At 40.0% G+C, this 23723-nt stretch overlaps 1 protein-coding gene across 1 annotated transcript in view; it reads left to right on the top strand.

Annotated features, from left to right (window-relative positions):
* CFAP58 (cilia and flagella associated protein 58) overlaps positions 1–23723 on the top strand; it is a 96644-nt gene that overhangs the window by 30706 nt on the left and 42215 nt on the right. Inside the window, exons 10-15 of the mRNA XM_008518341.2 lie at positions 4347–4508; positions 5168–5314; positions 11114–11254; positions 11989–12212; positions 14630–14741; positions 16808–16912. Coding sequence (XP_008516563.2) covers positions 4347–4508; positions 5168–5314; positions 11114–11254; positions 11989–12212; positions 14630–14741; positions 16808–16912 — 891 coding nt within the window. The remainder of the gene's footprint in view (positions 1–4346; positions 4509–5167; positions 5315–11113; positions 11255–11988; positions 12213–14629; positions 14742–16807; positions 16913–23723) is intronic.

Raw genomic sequence — 23723 nt, 5'->3', positions numbered from 1 at the left:
AAGTTTCACTCCTACTTAACACCCCACACATTCTAGGAATTTTCAGGATTGGAATTTCTATGTGACATTAGTTTGAATGATTTCCATCAAAACAAATTCTGAGTCCCAACACTTAGAACTAAATTGCTTTGTAAATTGTCTTTTCCTTTAGTTTTAATACTTTTTTTCTCATTGTCATTTAACTGAAATACCTTTGATGTTTTTGGTATCCTGATGGGTTCTTGATTACTCCCAGCTTCAAGAATCTGGAAGCAAGTTTATGATTTTGTGCACGGTTGTGTGCAGAAAGATGGACCCTGCCAGTTGGATGTCCAAAAAAGAAATGCCTTTGGCTGCATCCTTTCTCTGGAGCATTATTCTGCCTGTGCAAAGGATTATTCTCGTTATAACATCTCTCCAAGTGATTGAACAAGCAATTTTTTTCTTTTCTCTGATGTGCTGCTTGATAGTCTGAATGTGGATGTTGCTGTTCAGAGTATTTTCAATCCATTTGTTTCACTGACCCCAAAGAAGGTGACATCATGGCTAAATTTGAAAGGCTAAATTTTAGGCTAAGATAGTGCCATTCTTTTTTTAAAAAAATCAAGCAACTACAGGGGCCAGCCCGGTGGCGTAGTGGTTAAGTTCACACTCTGCTTCGGTGGCCCGGGGTTCACCGGTTCGGATCCTGGGCGCAGACCTACACACCGCTTGTCAAGCCATGCTGTGGCGGCATCCCACTTAGAAGAACTAGAAGGACTTAGAACTAGCATATACAACTATGTACTGGGGCTTTGGGGAGGAAAAAAAAAGAGGAAGATTGGCAACAGATGTTAGCTCAGGGCCAATCTTCCTCACCAAAAAGCATACCTTTAAAAACAAAAACAAAAGCAAAAACAAATCAAGCAAATAACAGATCCAGTAATGGATACTTTATTTAGGTTTCACATTTATTCCTAACCTATGTATTTTAGTTACCAGTGGTGGTATCTTAAAAAGCTGCCTGTTACACATTTTTAAGGATTCTAAAGATATAAATCAAAGAAATGATGGAAGACGGAACAGGATTTCTTTTCATTTCAGATCTATCCACATGCCTCTTTCGCAGACCTCCTGCCTCAGATTTTCTAACTTTGTTCTTTCCAGGCCCCCAACCGAACATCCAAACCATTTACCACCGAGTCTGTATATATTCCTACCTTGGGCCTTGTATGCATTCCTTCATTATCCATTTCATGGGGAGTCGCTCTCTAGAGGGGAACTTGAGGGTAGGGCATGCGTCTTATTCTTTACGTCACTGGTGCTCTTCCAGTGCCTGCCAGAGATGGGTCCTCAACACATGTTTACAGAGTGAATGAATAAATGGGTGAGGGAATGAATGAGTGAACCGAAAGATACTCTGTTCACTTTGTGAAACTAGCAGAAACCTTGATATTAAAATAGAACCAAAAAGAAAGTTATAGACATAGAGCTCTTATGAATATGTATGCAGAATCCTAAATGAAATTCTGGCAAACCAAATTCAACACAACATTAAAAGAATCATCCAGTATGACCAAGGAGGGTTTCTTTTGAAACTGGAAGGATAGTTTTCAATTAAGAAAACTGTTGCTGGCAGTATGGAGACATGAAGTGTTACAGCCATTTTGGAAAGCAATCCAATATTATCTATTGAAGTTAAAAATATATACATTTTTTGAGGCAGATACTCCGCTCCTGGGAATCCATCCCATAGAAGTAAAACTCAGGTGCGTGAGGACACGTCTACAAAAATGTTTGTTGCAGCCTGGTTCAGAGTGGCAAAAAAGTGGACACCAAGTTAGTGCCTGTCAGAGGGGAAGAGCAGAGGATATGATGGCACACCCACACTGTAGGTTGTTATACCATCTTTAAAGAGAATGGGTTAGAGCTACCTCACATGATCCCCACGAAGTGTTAGTGAGTGATAAAAAGCAAGGAGCATAAAACCATTTTTCCATGTTTTCCAAAAAACAAAACCTGAAAAAGCAAAATAAAAGAAAACAAACAAATCTCTGTATCGGCATATTTCCTAGTTCAATAGCTATGAATGATATGACTTCTTTTGAACTTCTGTTTCCTTCTTTGTAAAATTCAGGCAGTAATAACACACATCTCATAGGATTTTTGTGAGGATTAAATGAGTTACATGTGTAAAATGCCTTGTACATAGAAAGTACTGGAGAAATATTAGTGATTATTGACAAATAAAAATGGCAAGCAATAGGATATATTGGAGTATATGAGGAAGCCATTTGGTATAAACCTAATTCGGCCTGACTTTTTTTTCCAAAAGGGCCTGACTGTGGCTATTGAGCACGCATTGCATATCTGCTTAGACATTTCCTAGGGCCAGAACAAAGGCCCTTGAGATAAAGGTGCAACTTCCCCCCACATTAGCATTTCCTTAGGGATAAGCATTTTTCCTTAGGCTAGGAACTGATTGCTGCACTCACCTCCCAGCTCCCCTGTGACCACCCAGCTGGAGACAACAGACTGCCACCCTGCTGTGTTCACAGAGACAGAAGACCTACCTGCTATTTCCATCAATCGCTGTGCCGACAGAGCAGTCTCGCGACTATTGTAAAAGGGACATTTCAATCCTATGTGAAACATCCTCTTTGAGGGTATATAACCACCCTTATACCCTCACTTCTTTGGAGTGCTCTGTTCCTTTGTGGAAAGACTCTCCCGGGTTATAATCCTCAGATTTAAGCTCAGAATAAACTCACCCAAATTTTCATTTATAGATTGGATATGGATTATTTTCGTCGACATTATTATGATGATGATGTTAGTAGACCTTAATAGAATATGCAGAATTCAAAGAAAAATATGAAAGAACTCATACTAGATTGTTAACCTGGTTACTTTATGTGTTGTTGAGGGGCTGATGTGGGTTGAAGGGAGATGGAAAGTCCAAGTAAATAAGGAAGAGAAAATAAATGTATATTTCACATTTATGCATTTATTTACAATTATGGTATGTGGGACTATGTATAAAGAAATAAAATTAAAATACTTGTAAAAGGAAACTTTAATTACTAATTATATCAAATCGATAGACCCACTAAGAAAAAATAGTACAAAATAATACATGCTGAAAAGGCATTTACTAAAATTTAATCCCGTCCTTCCTTAAGTATAAGTCTAAGAAAACCTTGAGAGGTGTTTATTTAAAGATATAAAGGATAAATATATTAAACACCAGCCATCATTAACTCTGATGGGAAAACATTAGAACAAGGTTTCTCCAAGTGTACTTTCCAGAATACTAATTCCACAAGGAGAATAAAAGGATTCTGTAGGGCAACGTTTGGGAATGTGTTGCTTACGGGTAGCCCGCACCTGGGTCACAGTGAGTATCACCAGGGTAAAGGTCTCAGTACTTTTTGACCTTTAGGTTCTAGGGAAAATGCCTCTTCTTCAGGGAACATTCCATGGCCCTGTTACTTCAAGTACATCCACTTCCTTCCATTCTCTGTCACATTGCTCTGTTTATTTCCTTCAATTGTAACCATTAATTAAGAGAACCCCGCTGAAATCTTAAGAAATTTCTCCTTACGTGTTCTAGCTGTTGTTTAGACCATAGTCCCATTGATCTAATCAGACTTCCTTGATAAAATTTGTCTTCTTAAGGAATTTCCGTGGCCATTGCAGCTCAGAGGCGTGTTTACGTGATTTCTACTGTATGGATTGCTTGCTGAGAGGTCTTGGCCCACGGTGGAATTTCGTGCCTTGGTTTTTCGTACTTGCTAAAAGGAGGCAGTTATTCTTGCATCTCATCTTTCCCGGAAGTGTTTTGTGCACAATAGAATGCATTTTTATGAAGTCCTTTGAGTTTCCCTCATGGAGTGAGTTTGACACTGGCAAGATAGCATTATGATCGCTATCAACGTTCAAAGGCCACTTTTCTTTCTTGTGGTTAACTTGATAAAGTCTCGAGTGTGGCCAAACAGCTAAGCTGTCTCTTATCTTTCTTAGCGCTCAGTGTCAAGATCTGTTTAAGCCTGTGCCTTTTTTTTCCTCCTTTTTTGGTGAGTGGGGTGGTCAGGAGAGGTTTTTAGAATTGAAAGAATTTCTTTCTTTTTTTTCTTTCTTGTGATCACAAAATAACTGTGCTAAGCCTTTGTGCTTGAACAGAACTCAGGTACAGATAGAATTGTACGTTGGCCCCTAATCAGCGAGGCTGAATTCCTGTGCTATTGCACAGTGATTATAGTCACAGTCAGATTTCCTGATTGCTAGCATTTCTACTAGCTACCCTTAGATAAGAATCTCTGTTTGTCCTGAACCGAAAACCACAGGTGGGTTATTTAACCACCTTCGTATCCTTCTTTCTCCTCCAGGTCCTCCTGAACATGGAAGACATAAAAGTCCGTGAAATGCAGATTTTTGACTACAGGAAAAAAATCGCCGAATCGGAGACTAAATTAAAACAGCAACAGAACCTGTATGAAGCTGTCAGGTCAGACAGGAATCTGTACAGCAAAAATCTGGTTGAGGCTCAGGTAAAGAATATATTTACGTCTTTCCATTGTGATTCCTCCCCATCCTGGGTTAAAAGCAGCGTCTGTTATCCTAATGGCAGAATTTAGAATAGATCAAGAAAGAAATCACATGGACTTCACCTGAAAGAGAAGATCAATTTATACAGAACTATCAGAGTGTTTGAAATGGAAATGGCACAACTTGATAGGATGTGAAGATCATGGTGCTGCTTTTGATTATTATGTAGAATTGCCATTCTCCTGTTTCTGATTTTTAAAACTGCTAATAGTTACCATGACTCAGAGGGGAGCAGCATATTCTTGTCATTTAATTGCAGAGCTTTGCTTTGTAACCTTTTAGTTGGAATATTTGTCACAACAAATTCCTCTCTTGTGAAATGAGGGATAAAGTGTGTGTGTGTATGTGCATGTGTATGTACACGGCATATTCATTATGCATACTTTGTGTATCTCTCCTGAGAATATTTTGAGAGTTAATGCTCTAAGGTACTTTGAGGTTGATGGGCACAAGATACAAAGGAATAGCCCAGTTGTAACTGGTCTGGAGACCACCGTTTTGAGAGAGTCTCTCAAAAGTTCTTGACTGTGTATCGAACTTCCATAGGTATGGTGATTTCTATTGAATTCACTTTCAAACATTTCTCCTTTCATTTTGTTAGGATGAAGTGACAGAAATGAAGAGAAAATTAAAGATTATGACCCATCAGGTAGATCAGCTGAAAGAAGAGATCTCTGCCAAAGAGTCGGCACTTGTGAAGCTGCATCTGGAACAGCAGCGCATAGAAAAGGAGAAGGAAACCTTGAAGGTACAGATCTTACGAGAAAAGCGAGGGACCAACACTCTATCTATTCCACCCCCTTGAGGCAGGCTCCACCCTCACTGAAGGCAGCAAGGGGCAGGGAGAACACAAGACACGGGGACAATGAGCTCTTGCTCCTCTGGGTCACTTCCTTACGAGGAATGCTCCCAGGTGGAACGGAGAGGAGGCCTGGAGATGCACAAGCACTTAGTTCTCCTGTGTCGGCTAACATCACGTCAGCGGAAGAGGAGCTGGCAGGTCGGCAGTGCCCCACAAGTCCTGGAGCTTGCAGGCTCACTACAGTCTCTTTCAATTCACAACCCACGTCCAGCCCCTGTGCCCACACCCAACCTTCCCAGACTCCTCCCGGGGCCTTCCATAAGGGAATGCTGGCAAGACTCTTTGTCTCTCTGTCCTAATCATTGTTTATGTCACATGCACATGTCTTTTCTGCCTACAGTATCATTAACCACTAGGTGTCAAGCCTTGTCCTCACTTGATTTGCCCTCAACGGGGTTCCTAGTTCACCTTATCTCTGTGGGTCTGAGAAATTTGCAGCCACTCCTCCGGGGAACCCCCTCTGTCTTCACCTATATTAGTATGACATAGCCTTTTAAATTTACTAATTTAGAACATTCTGTGTCTACTGATATAAAGACCCTGTCCAATAGTACATACCAAATAATTATATCATTTCAAATCCTCAAACCAGATATGTTTTACTGTACGCATTCACTAAACCAAATGTATTTTCTTCTTCCCGTCCAATTGAATAGATTTCCCTTCTAATCCATTTGACCAAAGAATTAAAAAAGGAACTTCTAAGAGAATGATGCCACTTTTATTTTGAAAATATATATGCAGAATAGACATGGTTGTTTATGAGCCACTTACAGGGGCTAACTACAACAAATGAGAGCCTGGGGACCTTGGTTTCTGCACATTTTAGCTTTCAAAGATAGTTCCTATCTTGAAAATGTGTATCTAGTGTTGAACAGAGTTAATGCCATATTTCCTTGATTCCAAGATGCCCTAGGTTGAAATGTGCACTCTCAGTACTGGGTGTTATCAACTTAATGATAGGTCTTCATGGAAATAGAACTACAGTATTAAATTAACTTACAGCACGTTGAGTTTGAGAAAGATTAAAACGTAACAAAGGTTCCTTTACAAAAAAGATATGGCAATTAATGTATTTACCTGTCTGAGAATTTCATCTTCCCACTCCAGCTTATGACAGAAAATTCTGCATTAAAATTTATGTACCTATAAAGAAACATAATTATATTTTCTAAAATTTGAAAATATGCTACATCTTTGTCCTTATTCTCATTGTTTGTAGCATAGTTTTGTAGAACTAGCTTGTTCCACCCTGCAACGTGAAGTGGGATGGGGTTTATTTATCACTGAGTGAATTAGAAGAATCTTACTATAAACATTGCTTCACGCATGAGCCTCGAGGACCCATGTTAGCAAGGCTTCAGTGTAACTCGATATGGTACATCATCTCTCCTTTTAGAGGATGACATTGATCCTCATCTCTTACTTTCTCAGGTAATGCTCTAGTCAAAAAATTAATTATTACCCCATAATGGGGTCCAAGATGAAAGTAACTGCCTTCTACAAAACCTTGCTTTAGAATAAGCAATGTCCTATGCAAAAGAGCAATTATTCCTAATTCTTTAGAGTTCACTTTGGCTCATTTTTGTTTCACTTATGCCCTCCATCATCAGCTATCTCTCTATATAAGCTCCAAAGAGTCATCATAGTAAAGTAAAATAAAGGGCAATGGGGCCCTGTTTTTTGGTCCTGGGCCAGCAGAGTTGGCAGCTGGTGGACATAAAAGATGATTAAAGGGCTTCTGCTCTGGACAGTCTGCCCCAAATGGGGAATCCTAGGTCTGGATAGCTTTGGGTCATCGATTATAGGAAGATGATTGCTTTGGACTTGCTGTGAAACTAGGATGCCTTTTCCCCCAGCATTTCGTATTAAGGCAAGAATGAGGAACAGAGAAAGGACGCCAGCTTGATTTCTTATTTGAGGTTATCCAAGGGTAACTTGCACTGGTGCTTCGACTGGATAATTTTGGCCTATCATTATGCCCATTGACATTCTTTAGAAAAATATGGCAGCTCAAATGTTGAGTTTCAGCCTCTTGACTTTTTTAGCCTCAAATTTGAATCACATTCCATGGAGGTCTGTGTATTTCATGCATCTGAAGTTTGCAAACCAAAACTCTGAAGGAAAGTGCAGATCCTAGTAACTTTGCTCCAAGAGACATTTAGATTATTATTATGAGTTCTACAAAGATTTGTGGGTACGTCATCCCTCCTGGAAGAGGGATTCCCTAGCCTGTTTGGGAGACGGCGAGATGTCTTTTGAAAGGACAACCCAATTTGCTACTTCTCCAAGCCAGCAGACAAACAGTTGTTCATAATGGATCATCCCCATCCTCATTCATCCCCCTCAAAAGAAAAATCTTGCTCCCTCCATGTTTCTTTCCTTTTCCGGTTGCTACCATGCTCTGCTGACTCCTCAGGATTCTAAACATTGTCAGCACGTTGCGGTTATGACAGAATGTCAATAGTTCTCTGTAGATGTTGCTGCATCTGCGTTCATCTGCCCGTCCTGTCCAAGTCTTGTTTCATTAGCGCTGAAGGAGCCATCTCATTTGGAGCGTCTGCCTTCCAGTCCTAACAGTTCTGTCTCATCACCTCCCAATCATCCCACATGAGTCTGACAGCACTTTGATTTTAGGTGAATAATTCAGTAGCCAATTCTCTGTATCCAGAGCTCAGTGTCACATTAGCGACTGGCTTCAGAGCTCTATATCCTTTTACTTAGTTGGCTTTCTAGAATGACATGGATGGGAACTGTCAGGGAGAGATAGAGAGAGAGATGAGATAGAGAGAGAGAGAGAGAGAGAGAACCTAGTTATTCTTGTGGCTGGAAGGCTTCAGGTAGTCCTGTTGGTTTTGCTAGATGTAAACAGATGGCTTTGGTGAAACCCCATGAATGTCAGGATCATGTGTGAACAGGTGAAACTTCCAGAAGTGTGGCTATTGAGATATGATTTATGCTCACAGCCAAATTAGATGATAACCATAAACATCTACGACAAAACTGTATAATTGTGGAGGCAGTGACTAAAGAATGCGTCCTGCCATCGTATTACAACTTCATACCGCCAGGAACACTTCGAGAGATGCCCATCCCTCAGGCCCCACCTAGAACACTGCTTGATGGGCTTTTGGGTGCACAGCAGTTGTTACCATCTATCCTGGGTGAGACAGCTCAGGTTTATAGCTGCTAAATGCATTAGACCCAAGGTATTTTGTTGATATTAACATTTGCTGCCAATGTCTAATGCCACATCTTGTTTACAGCCCATAAATTTATGACATAAGGAGACCACTCAGAATTTTGATATATTATGGAAAAAACACCCAGCAATGCCAAACGCACGAATGGTTTTACATTTCCGACAGATGCTTTTACACACCGTTGGTTGCATTTTAATATAACAGGGGTTTCATTTTGTTCTGCTGCTGGATTCTGATCAGCTCTTGGCACTTAGGAACAGGGACGTGAATGTTGCACATCTGGGAAAATAAAAGTTTTATTAAAGAAAGCATGAGCTAAACAGATATTTTATTGCTGTCTTCACTGTTACCTTAAATGATTATAGAATTAGAAAGGCTGGTTCTTTGCTCTCTTTCCTAACAGGCAATCCCCCAAAGTAGTAAATATGAGACTAGATCTTTCCTCAATAACTATTTCCTTTTGCTTTTTCCTGGACAAAAATATATTTTACGAATGAACAAACAAAATGCCATAAAAGAAACCCTTGGTTTTTGGTAGCTGGCTGCATTTAGTGTGTGACATTACATGTCTGTTACTAGGTGTATAGTGTCTTCTACTGTTTGGGTAAGTTGGAGGTATAGAATTAATGACTCGTGCTTCTCATGGAACAGAGGCACACTCTGACCCTGAGTTGGGTTATTTCATAGGCACTTGTGAATACGGGGTTTTCTATCATTCCAGTGACATTTCTGGGTGGGTGAAGGTGGCAGTTCCAATAATTCCTTGAAGGAAAAAATTAGCACTTTTTCACTGTCCTTTCCCACCTAGAAACCACTGAAAAGTTGGAGCCTAAGTATCGTCTCGGCATCTCCCTTGCGATTCCCAGCCTGGGTGAAAGCAGAGCTCCTCCTCCTGTTTTTTCTTTTTGTGCCAACCTGGTCTATAATACCACTTGTCCCTCCTATCTGGGCATGGGACCTCTCAAAGACAGATTCTTCCCTGAATGTGATTAGCTCTGTGGCTCCTCATTGCATCCTCTCTTCAGTGCATGGCATACATGGCTCTTCCCAGGCTGGCTCAGCTATTTCACCAGCCCTGCATCCTGCTCTTCCCTACCTAACACTCTAATCCAGCCATGCTAGATGCTTTGCTGTCTGGTGAACACATCAGGTGCTTTATAGTTATCATGCCTTCCTTCTTGCAAGCCTTACGATCGAATACCCTCCCCTCTAAGACATACCCCTTCTCTTTGGAAATAGCTGTCAGCTGCCATGGCCATGGCTGGTTCTTCCCTCTAAACGCCAGGCAGAAATAAAAACTCATTCCTGTGTCTTCCCATGTCCTTTTTCACAGAGTAGATAGCATTTCCACGCTAGTGCAGTTGGCTGTATGTGTCATTTCCAATGGATGCTGAGTCCCTCAAGTCTTACTCTTCTTCTGTATTTGACTTGGAACTATTAAGTGATGACAGCAGAGGGGGCACAAGCTTCAGAATCAAAAGATCTGGGTTGGAATCTCAACTCTGCTACTTACTACCCGTGTAAACTTGGGTGAGGTAATTTGCTTTACTCTGTCTCTGTAATTGCATTTGTAAAATGGAGATAAGAGTAGTTATGCAAAATGCCCAGTATCAATGCCTGGGTTATTGTAGGTCACAAATATACTTGTGGAATTGAAGAAATGTGTCCTTTGATGAGAGGAATTTTCCTTCTGAAACTTGCCAGTACATAGCACCCTTTCCCCATCACACTTATGATTTCCATGTAACCTCAAGAGCCTCAAGACCTGAGCTCTCCCAGGAAGCCTGCCTGACAACTCCAGTCCTCTGACCTCCTATCACATCAATTCACTGTTGTGTGATAGTAAAGATACTGAAACATTATTGCCTGGACTTGTTTATATTTGCATAATATGTATTTCTTATCTTCTCATCTAGATTGGAAGCATCTTAGGAATAGGATCTGTATATCTTTTTATACCATGACATCTCTTCGATCTCATCCAGATGTTTTCTAAGATAGACACTTGGTTGTTATCTTTATTAATTTAATTTTTGCTTACAACGGGCCTTATCTCTGCAGTTGATGTGCTGTTAGGACCATTATAGCAGTTGGCACATACGGAGGCTCCTCCCTTCCTCACCCCACATCCTCCTCTGCACTATTCTTTGTGAATTTTCCCCATGTTTAGCTGGTAAGAGAAGTGCTGCTGAATATCAATGTGGCGCCTGCTACCCATCTATAGAAAACCGATGGAAATCCCTCAAGGGCACAACTCATAGACTAAACATGATCTTGTTAATGTGCCTTGCTGTCTCTTTAGGGACTTGTGTGTGCGTTTGTGTGTTAATCTTGTTTTGCTTGTGAGAGTGATCAAACCGTGTTAAACAAAACTGCAGAGGAACGTGTCAGAAGCAGGGCTGTACGTCCAAATCCAGACCCTGCAGTCCTAGTTTGTGCTGTTACAGAGTGAAATTTGTCTGCATCTTTCACTGTTCATTAGGCCGAGCTGCAGAAGCTGAGACAACAAGCCCTGGAGACCAAACACTTCATTGAAAAGCAGGAAGCTGAAGAGAGAAAACTCCTGCGAATCATTGCTGAGGCTGATGGGGAGAGGGTGAGACAGAAGAAGGAGTTAGACCAGGTGGGAATGTCTCCTCACCAGGCCTACAGACCCCGTCAGCAGACACAACTCTTCACGAGCCCTCAGTCTTCTCCAAGCTCTTCCATTCAGTCTACTGGAGGAACAGCAGCAGAGGTCTAGCTCTGTTGATTAGTTATGAAATATTCATTCATTTATTCACGTCATTTACAAGCACTTTCTATGTGTCAGTCACTCCTCTAGGCACTGAGGATACACTGACTGACAAGAAAATAAGGTCCCTGTCCTCAGGGAGCTTACATTCTAGTATGATATAATTGCTCATATGTAGCTGCAAATAATAATTACATAATTTGTGGTTAGAAACTTAAATGCTTTGAGAGATCTGGCAGGTTAAAAAAAGAGAGAATTTGGCTAGTGTAAGACAGCAAGGAGTGGTGGAAGCTAGCCCATCATAAAGTCATTCAAATGTAATCATTTATAAAATACTGAATTGGAAAAAACCAAATCAGCAAACACTTATGGGTCAAGGATTGTTAGATTATTATTATTATGGATTATTTGTTGAACTCTTTCTTTTTCCAAAGAGACTGCAAACTCTCACGAGAGGAGTCCAGTGTTGATTGTCTAGCAGGCCATTTCCAGTGCCCCGCCCTCTGGGTGCCTAGCACATGTGGGCATTGGATAGATATTCCTTGACTGAATGAATGCTGTTGCCATGATGTAAAGTGAGACCATTAGTCCCCTGGTGGCTATGCCCTTCCTTACCTTTCTAGGTCATCAGCGAGAGAGATATCTTGGGGTCACAGCTTGTTCGGCGCAATGATGAGTTGGCTTTGCTCTATGAGAAGATCAAGATCCAACAATCTGTGCTGAATAAAGGCGAGAGCCAGTACAACCAGAGGTTGGAGGACATGAGAATCCTCAAACTTGAGATCAAGAAGCTTCGCCGGGAAAAGGGGATTCTTGCCAGGAGTGTGGCTAATGTTGACGAACTCAGGTAATAGGAGTGGGTGAGGAGTTCTCGGAATGACTTTGTGTTCCTCTTGTTGGTCATTGAAAGTCTTCACAAGTTGTATTAAATAATTTTTTCTATGTTGAAATTATTAGCAAATAATGAGAACTTTTCCATAATTCGCAATCTGCATGGTGTCCATTGTCTGTTACAAAAAATGAACTGGTTTCCTTTCAGGGGAATATACGAGAGTGCAAAAAGATCTGAAAACTTTATTCTGGATTTTAAAAAAGAAATTTCAAGTCAAATCACAAACACAAACTAGTTACAATTCAGAAAAAAATTTCCCCCAATGAGCTCTTTGGAATGCCTTTAATAAGGCAGTAGGCAAGAGATGGAGCATCAATATTTAAATTTAATCCTGGTAACATTTGCACATCTTTTTCTTGGAATTATACACAGAATGAAAAGAGGGGAAAAATTTAATTTTATCGCTATTTGAAAACTCTGCTTCCTTAGAAGGCAGCCAAATTTTACATCTCACTCCTGATTTGTCTTCTGCAGCTTTCCCTTTGCTTAGTGTGCCTTCTTCTTTCTTTAAATCTTATGTTATGCAAGATCTATTTTCCCTTTGGGAAAACATCACCGTGTTTTATATAGGCAATTGCGGGAAACCTAATGAGAGGTCTGGTGTTTTCTCAGTAGCTATCCTTATTCCCCGCAGACTTGTAGATGAAGAGTGTCCTTGACCACCTTGGGACAAGGACACCATTTAGATCTGCTTCTTAAATTAATTGAATTAGAAGATAGTTTGGATACTTAGATGCAGTGAATGTATTCAGGAATAGCAAGGGAAGTTGCCACTATCAAGGATGGATCAATACTTTTTTTTAGAGTTGCTCGTATCTGAGATGATGAAAGTAATACAAATTCATTGTAGAAAATGTGGGAAATGCAGAAAAAATATAAAGAAGAGATTAGAAAATCACTCATAAGTTTACCACCCAGAGACACCACCATCGACATTTTGGAGACAAATGGATTCATTCTAAGTAGCTATTGAATGTTCTCAAAGACCATCACTAAACTTGCCAGCCATGAGTTATTTTTATTACATCCACAAAGGACCAAATTCTACCCATTCTTAGTCAACATGGCTGGTTTGACCTATTATCTATTGATCTATTATCAACAAATAAATTTTATTTTTTCTTTTCAATGGGAAGACAACTTAATAAAGATATTGGAGGCAAGCAAGCATGAATATCAGTCACAGCGTTGCCAACTACAAGCTGTGTGACCTTTGGCAAATCACTTAACTTCTCTGAACTTTAGACGTATAGTTAAAATTAAACACAAAAACAAACATAATGTGCCTAGCAGAGTCTAGTACAAAATAAGCCATCAAGGATGGCCACTAAAACTCTTGCCCTCCTCTTCTAAGGACACTCTAGAAAATCAAAGTGTTAAAAATAGACTTTTAATTCTAAGCAGCTTGTTCTGAGCTCCGCTGAGTGAACATCATGCAGTTAATTCTAATGGTTTGTCTTGCTAATGAGGGGAAGTTGTATTATTGGTTTAAATGAAGCAATTAAGTAAAAGAGATGGCTTAGTATTAGTAATCTGCACACCCACAGCAGACGAGGATAGATAACAACATCCTTAGGCTGGTGTCACTGTGAGTGCTTGCCCCTTCTCCACCTCCCAACAGGGCGTCTCGTTGAACAGGGTGGCAGCCAGCCCACTGGGTGCTCTGGATGGCTGTGGCACGTCACCTATTAACTAAGGACTCCCACAGATTTTAGAAGTATGTTTGAACCAGTGCTAGCTCTTCAGGACTTTTTCAGCCATCTGTGGAGTTGTGGAGCATGAGATAAAATATCACTTCTAACTCAGTGTTTCTCAATCCTGGCTGCACGTTGGAATTACCAGAAGACTTTAAAACCTGTGAAACCCAAGCCATGTGCTAGACCAATTAGAGCAGAATCCCCGTGGGGATTGGGTGCAGGCAAACGTGTGTTGGCAAAGCTCTCCAGATGGTTCCCAAGTGCAGTCAGGATCGCCTAAGCCATAATATGTTGCAGTCAGGTGCCATGCCTGATGGCAGAATGCAGATTGTTCTCCTGCTGTTACTATAGAGACATTTAGAAACATTAAAAAGTATATTGAAATTCTCATAATTCACCCCCTCCCTGTTCTTTCCATATACTTCTAAATTCCTTGGGGATCCAGAGTCATGATTCTGAAGCTCTGGCGATTTTTTTAAGCTACAGCTGAAGTTGGAGCCCTGAAAGAATTGATACCGTCTGTGTCTTGCCCAGATTAGCAGGCCGGGTCAGTGTTCACAAAAGTCTCCCTAATTCTAACTTTCGTATAAAGTGTGGTGTGTATGCAACCACGTGAAGATATGGTGTTCAGATGGGCGGGGAATTCCTGTGCAAAAGAAAGTTTGTCTTGTTCAGACAGGAGCTTTTCCACATGCAAAGAGACTTCTTGAAGGAGAGGACGCGATGCCGGGCCCTGGAGGAGGAACTGGAGAACCCCATGAACGTGCACAGGTGGAGGAAGCTCGAGGTAACATCGGCAGAGCCTTCCTCCCAGCTCACATCTCTTCTACCCCCAAGGCTTCCTACGTAAAGCACAATAGGAAGCGTGATTTTATTTAGTGCTACGTAAACTGTCACCTCAAATGGAAGGCGGGGTCAGATGGAAATTGGGTTGTTCCAGAACTAGACAGTTTATGTGAGTTTTGTTTAAAGTCTTAGACACAATCTCGTTTGTCTGAAGAAGACCCAGTGAAAGCTGTGAACTGGCCTCACCAATAGACATTTATTTTTCTTGTTTAGGTAGCTTTTGGTCAACCTGTTATCCTGTGACTGCCTGTTAGTCTTGGACTGTTAATTACCTTTAGCTACATTGGCCGTCAGCATCTTCACCATCTTTCAACTGGTATTTGCATCCTTTTGTTTCCTGCAGGAAATAGGGCGTTTGTCAACTAGCCCTCCTTTTGAAGGACAAGCACTGTGTTAGTGAAACCCTTTCTCTTAGGATCTGGGGACACAGCTAAAGTCCCATTGATAGGTGATAGATAATAAACTTCCTATTTTATTTTATGACTTCCTAATAGACATTACCACCAGGACTGAAGAAAATAATTAAAGACGAGTTCTGCTTATTCAAGAAAAAGATGGCACCTTCTATACTTGTACCCGGCAATGTGGGTGCCAGAAGGGGCTTCGACTACATGAACAGTTAGGGCATTGAGAGAAAATAAGTATGTGATTTAAGAAAGAGCAGGGCAAGGGACAACATCAGCCAAGTAGGTTGTTGTTTTTCATTTTTATTTTTTCCTTTTAATGAAGAAAACACTAAGAATAATGCATGATAAACTGTTATGTAAACATGAGGCCTGAATTTTAACATCCATTCTTGCCAAATGAATGTGTGCCACATTTGGTCCCGATGTATGGATATCGGTTGGCTGTGCTTAGTATTTCCTAGGCAAAGTCAGAGTCGATGGAATGTCTTTTCCCCCCATCTTTTGGACCCTCATTTTGGACCCTTCAAATGCCAAGAGTGGTGTCGTTTACTAAACTTATAATAATGTGGATGTGTCTGGGGAAGTGGAGCTGAAGATTTTAAATTCGTTTACTGTCACATTAGTTTATTCCATGGGTTTTCAAGCAGATCTTTAAAGTTTCCAATTCCATGTCAATTTCTATTAAAAATTAGAAAATAGAGACTCTGGGAGGCAGTAGAAAATTATTTCGCTGCTGGATTAATTCAAAATGTCAGTACAGTTGAAAGTGAAGCTTTGGCTCAAAGTCTACGGGATGAATTATCAATTTCTAACTGTACATCTTGTTTGAACTGCACACAGCTAGCTATTGAAGGCGCATCAAAACTTTACAGATTGATAACGCCATTTGAGAGGGAAATGCCGGGGTCGTGTTCTGTTGCCAGTTCTGAGCGGGCATCCACATGCTAGAGACCGTCCCCATCATCGCTGTAATGCGTCTTCTTGTTGACAGTTAGCAAAGGAGAATCCTGAGACTGAATGAATTAGGGAATCCGTCTCACTCCTACGGAGACAGAGATGATGTAGGGAAAGCCTCAGAGAATAGTAATTAAGACCCACAGGCTTTAGAACCAGGTATGAATCTGGGCTTAAATCCAGCTCTGACCCTTACCAGTGTGGGTAAATCACTTAATCCTCTGAGCCTCAGTTGTCTTATCTGTCAAAGAGCAGATAAGACACACAGTCTCATGGGGCTGTGGTGTGGCTAAAATTTGATAACGTATGAAAAGCACTTAGCATAGTGTCTGGATGGTGGCGGAGAATCAGGTATTATGCTCAGTAGCTATCATCATTGTTGTTGTTATTATTTCCTCTAGTGGGATAAACGTATTCACTTTCAATATATTTGCTAACTAGGGCCGATAGATAAAACATTAGCCAAACGTCAACCTGTTTTGATGACCATCCCATCTGTTACACTTTTTTTTTGTTCTCATTCTCTCTGCATTGGGTCTGCAGGTTTGTGATAGATTTTCATGAAATGATAATTATTTTGCATAGGGACTCCAGTGCTTTGAAACTGATGATATCTCAGCTGCTTTATTTTGTTCCCCTTGAACAGGCCAGTGACCCCAGTACCTTTGAGCTGATACAGAAAATTCACACCCTGCAGAAGCATCTCATCAGCAAGACGGAAGAGGTGGTTGAAAAAGAGCTGCTCCTTCAGGTAGCATTTTCATTTTCTGTACTCAGTGAACAAGCATCTTTTCTTAGCAGCACCCTCTCCAGGGCTGCTTTGTAGAATTACTTATTTGGCAGCGTTGCATGTCCCTTCTTTAACTGTAGGTGGCAACAGTGACTCACACACAGAGAACAAACAACCTGATTAACTGGTCTTTTATGCTGCCCTCACCCATATTTCAAGAATTCTGGAAAATTAAGTTCAAGGCTAGACCTACTGAATTGGGTAATATGAGCTTTTTTCTCTCACTGCTCTACAATTTTATTTGTCAGATTCTTTTAAATACTTTTCTTCATGTCTTCATATAATGCGAAATGCTATGGTTTTGATTTTGAAAATAAGCTTTTACATAGAGCGCAAATGATCTGTCCCCTTGAAGATTTGTGAGAATGAAATGGAAGGAAAGATTTCTTTTTGAGGATTTTAAGCAGCGAGTTATTCTGGAGCGAGTAGGAATGGTAACTTCCTTTTAGGCCTATGTCTTTGCAAGGACCAATTGTCAGCTCCATCATCAGCAGCATCATCATCATGCCAGCTGTGCTGGTGGCTTTCCCTACCTTGTCTCAATCCCTCTACATAGTTCAGAGGGATGGGATTGTCACCCCTAATCAATGGATGAGGAAGTTGGGCTCAAGGAGTTTAGTGTGGATAAGAATGGAAGTCTGGTGTTAGATGGCCTGGGTTGGAATCTGCCTCTGCCAATTTGCAGCTATGTGAGGTTAACTTCTCTGCACCCGAGATTCTTAATCTGTAGTATGGACAATAATAGAAACTGTGCAAAGGGATGTTGTGAGGATTGAAAGAGCTTAGCGTTATGCTTGGCACATAGTAAGTGTCTAACACATCTTAACAATTATTCTTGTTATTTCTAAGTCTGAAGCCCATAATCTTAACCACTAGGTTACCATTAGAAAGAGAAGAAACTGCCATATATGAGCAAGGGGCATTTGCCCCTTCTTTTTTACGTTCTACCTTAAAAAAGACATTTTCCCTGAAGTTGGGTATACAGGACTTACTGTATACCAAGCTTATGAGAGCATCCCTATACTGAGTGGCCAGTAGGGACTTTCCTCTTCTCTTAGAGGTGAGCATGGTGGTTGAGAGGGCAGACTTTGGAGTCAGAAAGATCTGGTTTTGAATCAACTCCAATGCCATATAGTTTCATGACTTGGGGTGAATTACGTAAATTCTCCAGACCTCAGCTTCTCCATCTGTTAAGTGGGGAGGGCAATATCTAGTTTCATCACGGGTGGAAGATACTCTTGTCAGAGTGGATGATGTGGACGTCCTGTTGTAAGGATGCCCAGTTAGTGCGTGGGCACTGAGATCCGGCAGTCCAGGCTTTGAGCTGTGGCTCCATCAATGCCACCTGCAAGTGACTTGCCCAAGGCCATGCAGCTGGTAAGTAGCGGAGTAAGGACTCAGTCTAGGCAGTTGGCTCCAGAGCCCACACTTTCTGCCACTTCCACCTGCCTCTCCTGTCATTATCACTTTGTTAGCTTTAAAAAGAATCAAATTTTGTGTTTTGCCAAGCCTCTCTATTTTGTTTCATATTTCATTGACTGCTCTAACTTTAAGATTTCCTTCCTTCTACGTACTTTGAGTTTATTCTGTTCTTTTCTAGCATAATATTGGTGCTCAGTTCATTAATGTTGAGTTTACTTTTCTAATATAAGCATTTACGGTTATAAAATGTCCTTTAAATAATTTCTTTAGTTCCTTCCCACAGGTTTGGAAATGTAGTATTTCCATTTTCATTTAGTTCTAAATATTTTCTATTTTTGGAATTATTTCTCCTTTGAGAGTAAGTCTTAAAATATATCCAGTATTTCTCCTATGGTAATTAAAAATACAACTCTAAATTTCCAAGTATATATATATTTAAGTTATTTTTTAGTTATTGATTTCTCGTTTTTTTGCATTGTCGTCTGTATCGTACCGATTCTTTGGAATTTGTTGAGACTTGCTTTGTGAATAACTAAATGGTCACTTTTTATAACTGATGCCTGTGTGCTTGAAAAGAATACGAACTCTAAATGTTCGAGATTCAGGAGTCTATATGATGTTTCATCAAATCAACCTTGCTAATTGTATTGTCCAAATCTATATCTTTCCTAATTTTTTTGTCTGCCTAATCACTGAAAAAAAGTTTGGAGATTTGTGTTTCTCTCCTTGTAATTCTGTCATTTTCTGCTTTAAGTACATTTTAGATTATGTTCATAAGGTGAGTAAAAGGTTATGATTTTTATTCCTTCCTGGTGAATTGTTCCTTTAATATTAGGCAAGAACCCTCCTTAATCCTTAATGCTTTTACTTACAAATTGTCTGATATTAATATAGCTGTACAGCGTTTTTTTTGCATAATTTTTCTATACTTTTAAACTTTTGATGTCCTCATATTTCAGATGAGTCTCTTGTAATTAAAAAAAGTCCAATCTGATATCTGTGTCTTTTGACTGGTGTATTTATTTATATTTACTGATAATTTCAGGTTTATTTCTACCTTCTTATTTACTATTATTTACCCTAATTTTTTTAATGCTCGAACAATGTCTGCCTCTGCTTTCTACTGGGTGAAGTTTTCTTTATTTCCTCCTGTCAGTCGCTTTTCTCTCATTACTCCCTATTCCCTTTTTCCTGGTTTATTTTTTCTGAATGGTTACCACTACTCAATGACTCAATGTAATCCTCTCTCTCTCATGGATTTCCTTAAAAGTTTAACATGAATAGTTGACCTCAAGTCTAAACAAATCTAAAGTTGATCAATATCCTTATCCTTCTTACAAACAACACAGGGACGTGGAATGCTGTGACTCCAGTTACCCCTGCAGTCCTCCCAGTGTTAGTCATCATCATCATCATTCTATAGAGTCAATGAATTATTTATTCAGATTTACCAAAATATTTATCAGTTCTCGTTTTCTATTTCTTCATGTCTCCAATTCCTTACTTCTAGGTTCCATCTCCTTCTTTTTGAAGTGCATCCTTTCATAGTTCTTTCAGTGGTAAATTTTTCAATGGCCAACAATCTCCTTTACTTGTCTAAAAATGTTTTTATTTTGGCCTTACTTAGAAATGATTAAGTTCAAATCCTATTTTCTATTTGTACTTTGAAGATGTTAGTCCTTTGTGATAGCTTCTAATGATGCTATTGAGAAGTCTGCTGTCAGTCTAATTGTTATTACTCCTTTTTAAGTATCCTGCCTTTTCTTCTGTTTGATTGTTAGAGCTTCTCTCTGTCCTTGGTGTCCTGGAGTTTCAGCACAATGCATTTGGTATGAATTTAGTTTTAATTACTATGCTTAGGACTCACTGTATTTCCTGAATTTGAGGATTCCTGTGTCTTTGAATAGTCTCTCCTTTATTCTTTGTTCACTCCTTCTAGAACTCTCATTAGCTCTATGTTGGATTTTCTCATTCATCCTTCCTATCTCCTGACCTCTTTGATATTTTTCTTCTCTTTCTCTCTTGTGTTACATTTTCTCAGCTTTATCTTCTTGTTCTCTAAGTTTTTCTTTAGGTGTGCTTGCTTATCTGCTAATAGTCAATCCACCGAGATTTTTATTTTCAATGATTTTATTTTTATTTTCTAGAGATTATTTTTCACATATGACTGGTCTTTGTTGATAGCATCTTGATCTTTTATGTTTTTATTCCTTTCTTTATGTCTGCAATTAATTTAAACATTTATTTTATAGTCTTTATCTGATTGTTCCATTATGTGAAGGTCTTGGAGGTAGGTGTTTCCTGTTGTTTATTGTGACTGCTGACCTTCATTCATGGTGGATCTTTTTCCTTTTGTGTTGTAATTTTGGATTGTGAACTCAATTTCAGAAAGGATTGATTTATGAGACTTGGGAATGGTCCAGGTTGAGGGTGTATCCCTTCATTTGTTTCTGCCAGGTGCCCTAGGAGATATCACTTGCTTAGGATAACTTTTTTATGGTTCACTTCTCATGTTGGGGCTTCCTGCACCTCTGGTTAATGTACATCAGACCCACAGACCTTTGTGATGGAAGATCTATGGATACAAATTCTACAGTTAGCCAATTTTTTTTCTCACCCAGAGCCTGGGGGAGAGAGTTAAATTTCCTCATGGTCTTCTTGTTCCAGTGGGTGGATTTCTATCTAGTGTGTCTTTCACTGAGAGTGTAACTCTTTGAAGTCCCTAACTTTATGTGGAGGAGGCTCAGTTGCCAACTACCTGCTTTACACAGGTCCAGCACCTCATCTGTTATCATTTTGTGGCCATTAACATCCAAGCCCCTTGTTCGGTGAGTCCAGCCGCTTGTCCCAGCCAGCCCCCAAGGGATAGCTGCAATATCTATTCATTGTTCTCACATGCAGTTTGCCCTTTGATTTTGACATCTGAGGATCAAACTACTTGCAAACTCCATTTTGTGATTAAAAGGATGTGTTGTTTTAATCAGCACGTTCAATGCTTTGAGAACTTTAGTCTTCAGGTTATTTATTCTGCCATATTGCCATAAATAGAAATTTCTTGTCTGCTATAATCCCTAGTTTTATCATCCATAAAATGGGGATAATAATAGAACCTACGCAAGAATCGAGAGTGTTAGGTGCACATAAAGTTTTATCAGAGTGCTTAGTTATCATTAACAATGTTCTCACGAACATTATTTTGATGGTGATTATTAATTATGTTAATTCATATATTTTAATTATATTAACAATATATATTATAATAACAATAATTATTACTGACAATATTAACACCAAGCAGATTTTTACAGGTCTCCAAAGTTTAATATCCTGCCTCACTGCCCTTTATCCGATTCCTCGTTTAAACTTTCTTTTGGATAACTGGGCTGCCCTGTGCCTGCTGTGCCTTTCCTCCTGGATCTTGCATCTCCCCCCACAATAAGCCTTGTTATCTTGGTGAAGCCCCAGGTGCTCCACAGGATTTGACAGTTCCTCAATTTCATCTGTTTTATTAAATTATTTGGGAAATTCTCTGCACTCACAACAAAACATTTTGCAATTAGGAAGATTTCTGGTTGAATTCTCCTGGGTATCAGAATGTTTTCTTAAATGACTAATCTGTTACATGGGGATGAAGAGACCCCATCGTTTCCCGGCAGCACCTATGGGGGAAGCCTATTTCCCCCACACTAGACTGTGAGCTCTTTGGGGAAAGGCACTGCATAATTCATCTCTCGAACCCCCCTGCCTGATACAGTCCCAGGCACATAGTAAGTACTAGGTCAAGATGGACAGGCCCTCTGCCTGGGCAACTCCTACTCACCCTTTAGGCCTCGGCCTAAATGCTTTTTCATTGGCCGGGGCCCTCTTCCTAGGTTGGGTCTCTTGGCCCACGTTCCCACACCTTGACTTCTCTTTCATACCACTTGTCACACTTGTAATTAACGAAATAATTGTAATTGTGTATTTAATGACTCCTGCTGGGCCATGAGCTTCACAAAGGCGGTTCCTGTGTCTGTCTTAATGATCATTTCATCCCTAGTTTCTTGCCCACAAGTGACTATTTGTTTAGTGACTGATTAAATATTGGAAGAATGGTGGTTCTTCAGTAAGTGGTATGTCTTATAGGCATTTAAATTCTGTCTTTGAGCTCTGAGAGGTTATGGGAATTATTCTTCTTGTTGCCTTTGCATTTGGTTATTAACTTCTAGCTTTGCAGGAATCTGGAATTTACTGTGGGTTTATGGATCTATAAACTTGATGCAAACTGTCAGTGTCCTTTTTGTGAGCCGGGGCAGTCTGATTCATGTGGTAAGCTCCAAGTTCTCCCCTTGCTCAGGGTTAACATGAAAATGGTTCATGAGCTTGGCTTTACAGCTTCAGTGATAAGATGAAGAAGTCTGTATCCTTGCCAGGATTGGAGTCTAAGGCATGGGTGGGAAGAATTTCTTTTCTTTTGCTCACCGGGCTAGTCTCCCCCTGAAGGAATCAAGGGCAATAGAAACATCCTGGTGGCCTCTCCTTTCTGTTTTGGCTCCATTTATTCCTCATCTCTCCTGAATCCCTCAATATTAATGAATTGTTTTTTTAAAGCATCTGTAGGACTAGGCAGACGTATGTGCCGTGAGTAACCGCTCTCCATTACCCAGGTATCATTATATCTTCATCATCATCATTACCATCATCAAGATGGGATTCCAAATACAGTCATGTATTGCTTAACAATGGCATACATTCTGAGAAATGCGTTGTTAGGCGATTTCATCATTTTATGAACATCACAGAGTGTACTGAAGGGGAACAAAATTTGCCACCCCCAAATGTGTGTCTTTAACATGAGGATTATTTTAGGCTGATTATTTTTAAGAAACAAAAGACTCAGGAAATTTTTCTTGTTACCTTCCCCTTAACTGCCTAAAAGAATTCGGATAAAAAATCCTATCTCAGGAAATGAGCTATCACCTTAGCATAACATGAACTAGGTGGTAGACAGGGAGGAACCTAGAAAAGCCTGTTTGTTGGGTTCCTCTCTGTGTTCTTCTGTTTGTGTGTGGCCTAACACCTGTTTTCCAAAAATTTGCTCTTTTTCACCTATCTGTGAGTTGCCTTTCTTCTCTTTGAAGTCCCCGACTCTTCCCAGCCCCCACATAGCTGAGGATGGTATTTAAGGTGAGGGCTTTGGCCATTTTGGTGAGTTATTCAGTTTTCCTTGGTTTTTCCCATGTATCCATATTATTGTTTGTTTTTCTCCTGTTAATCTGTCTCAAGTCAATTTAATTCTTAGACTAGCCAGAAGAACCTAGGAAAATTTCTTCCTCCCCTACAGTACTTACACAAACCTCCATGGTATAGC

Source organism: Equus przewalskii, chromosome 1, assembly GCF_037783145.1.
Source record: "Equus przewalskii isolate Varuska chromosome 1, EquPr2, whole genome shotgun sequence".
Classification (NCBI taxonomy): domain Eukaryota; kingdom Metazoa; phylum Chordata; class Mammalia; order Perissodactyla; family Equidae; genus Equus; species Equus przewalskii.
This window is presented reverse-complemented; position numbering and strand designations above follow the sequence as displayed.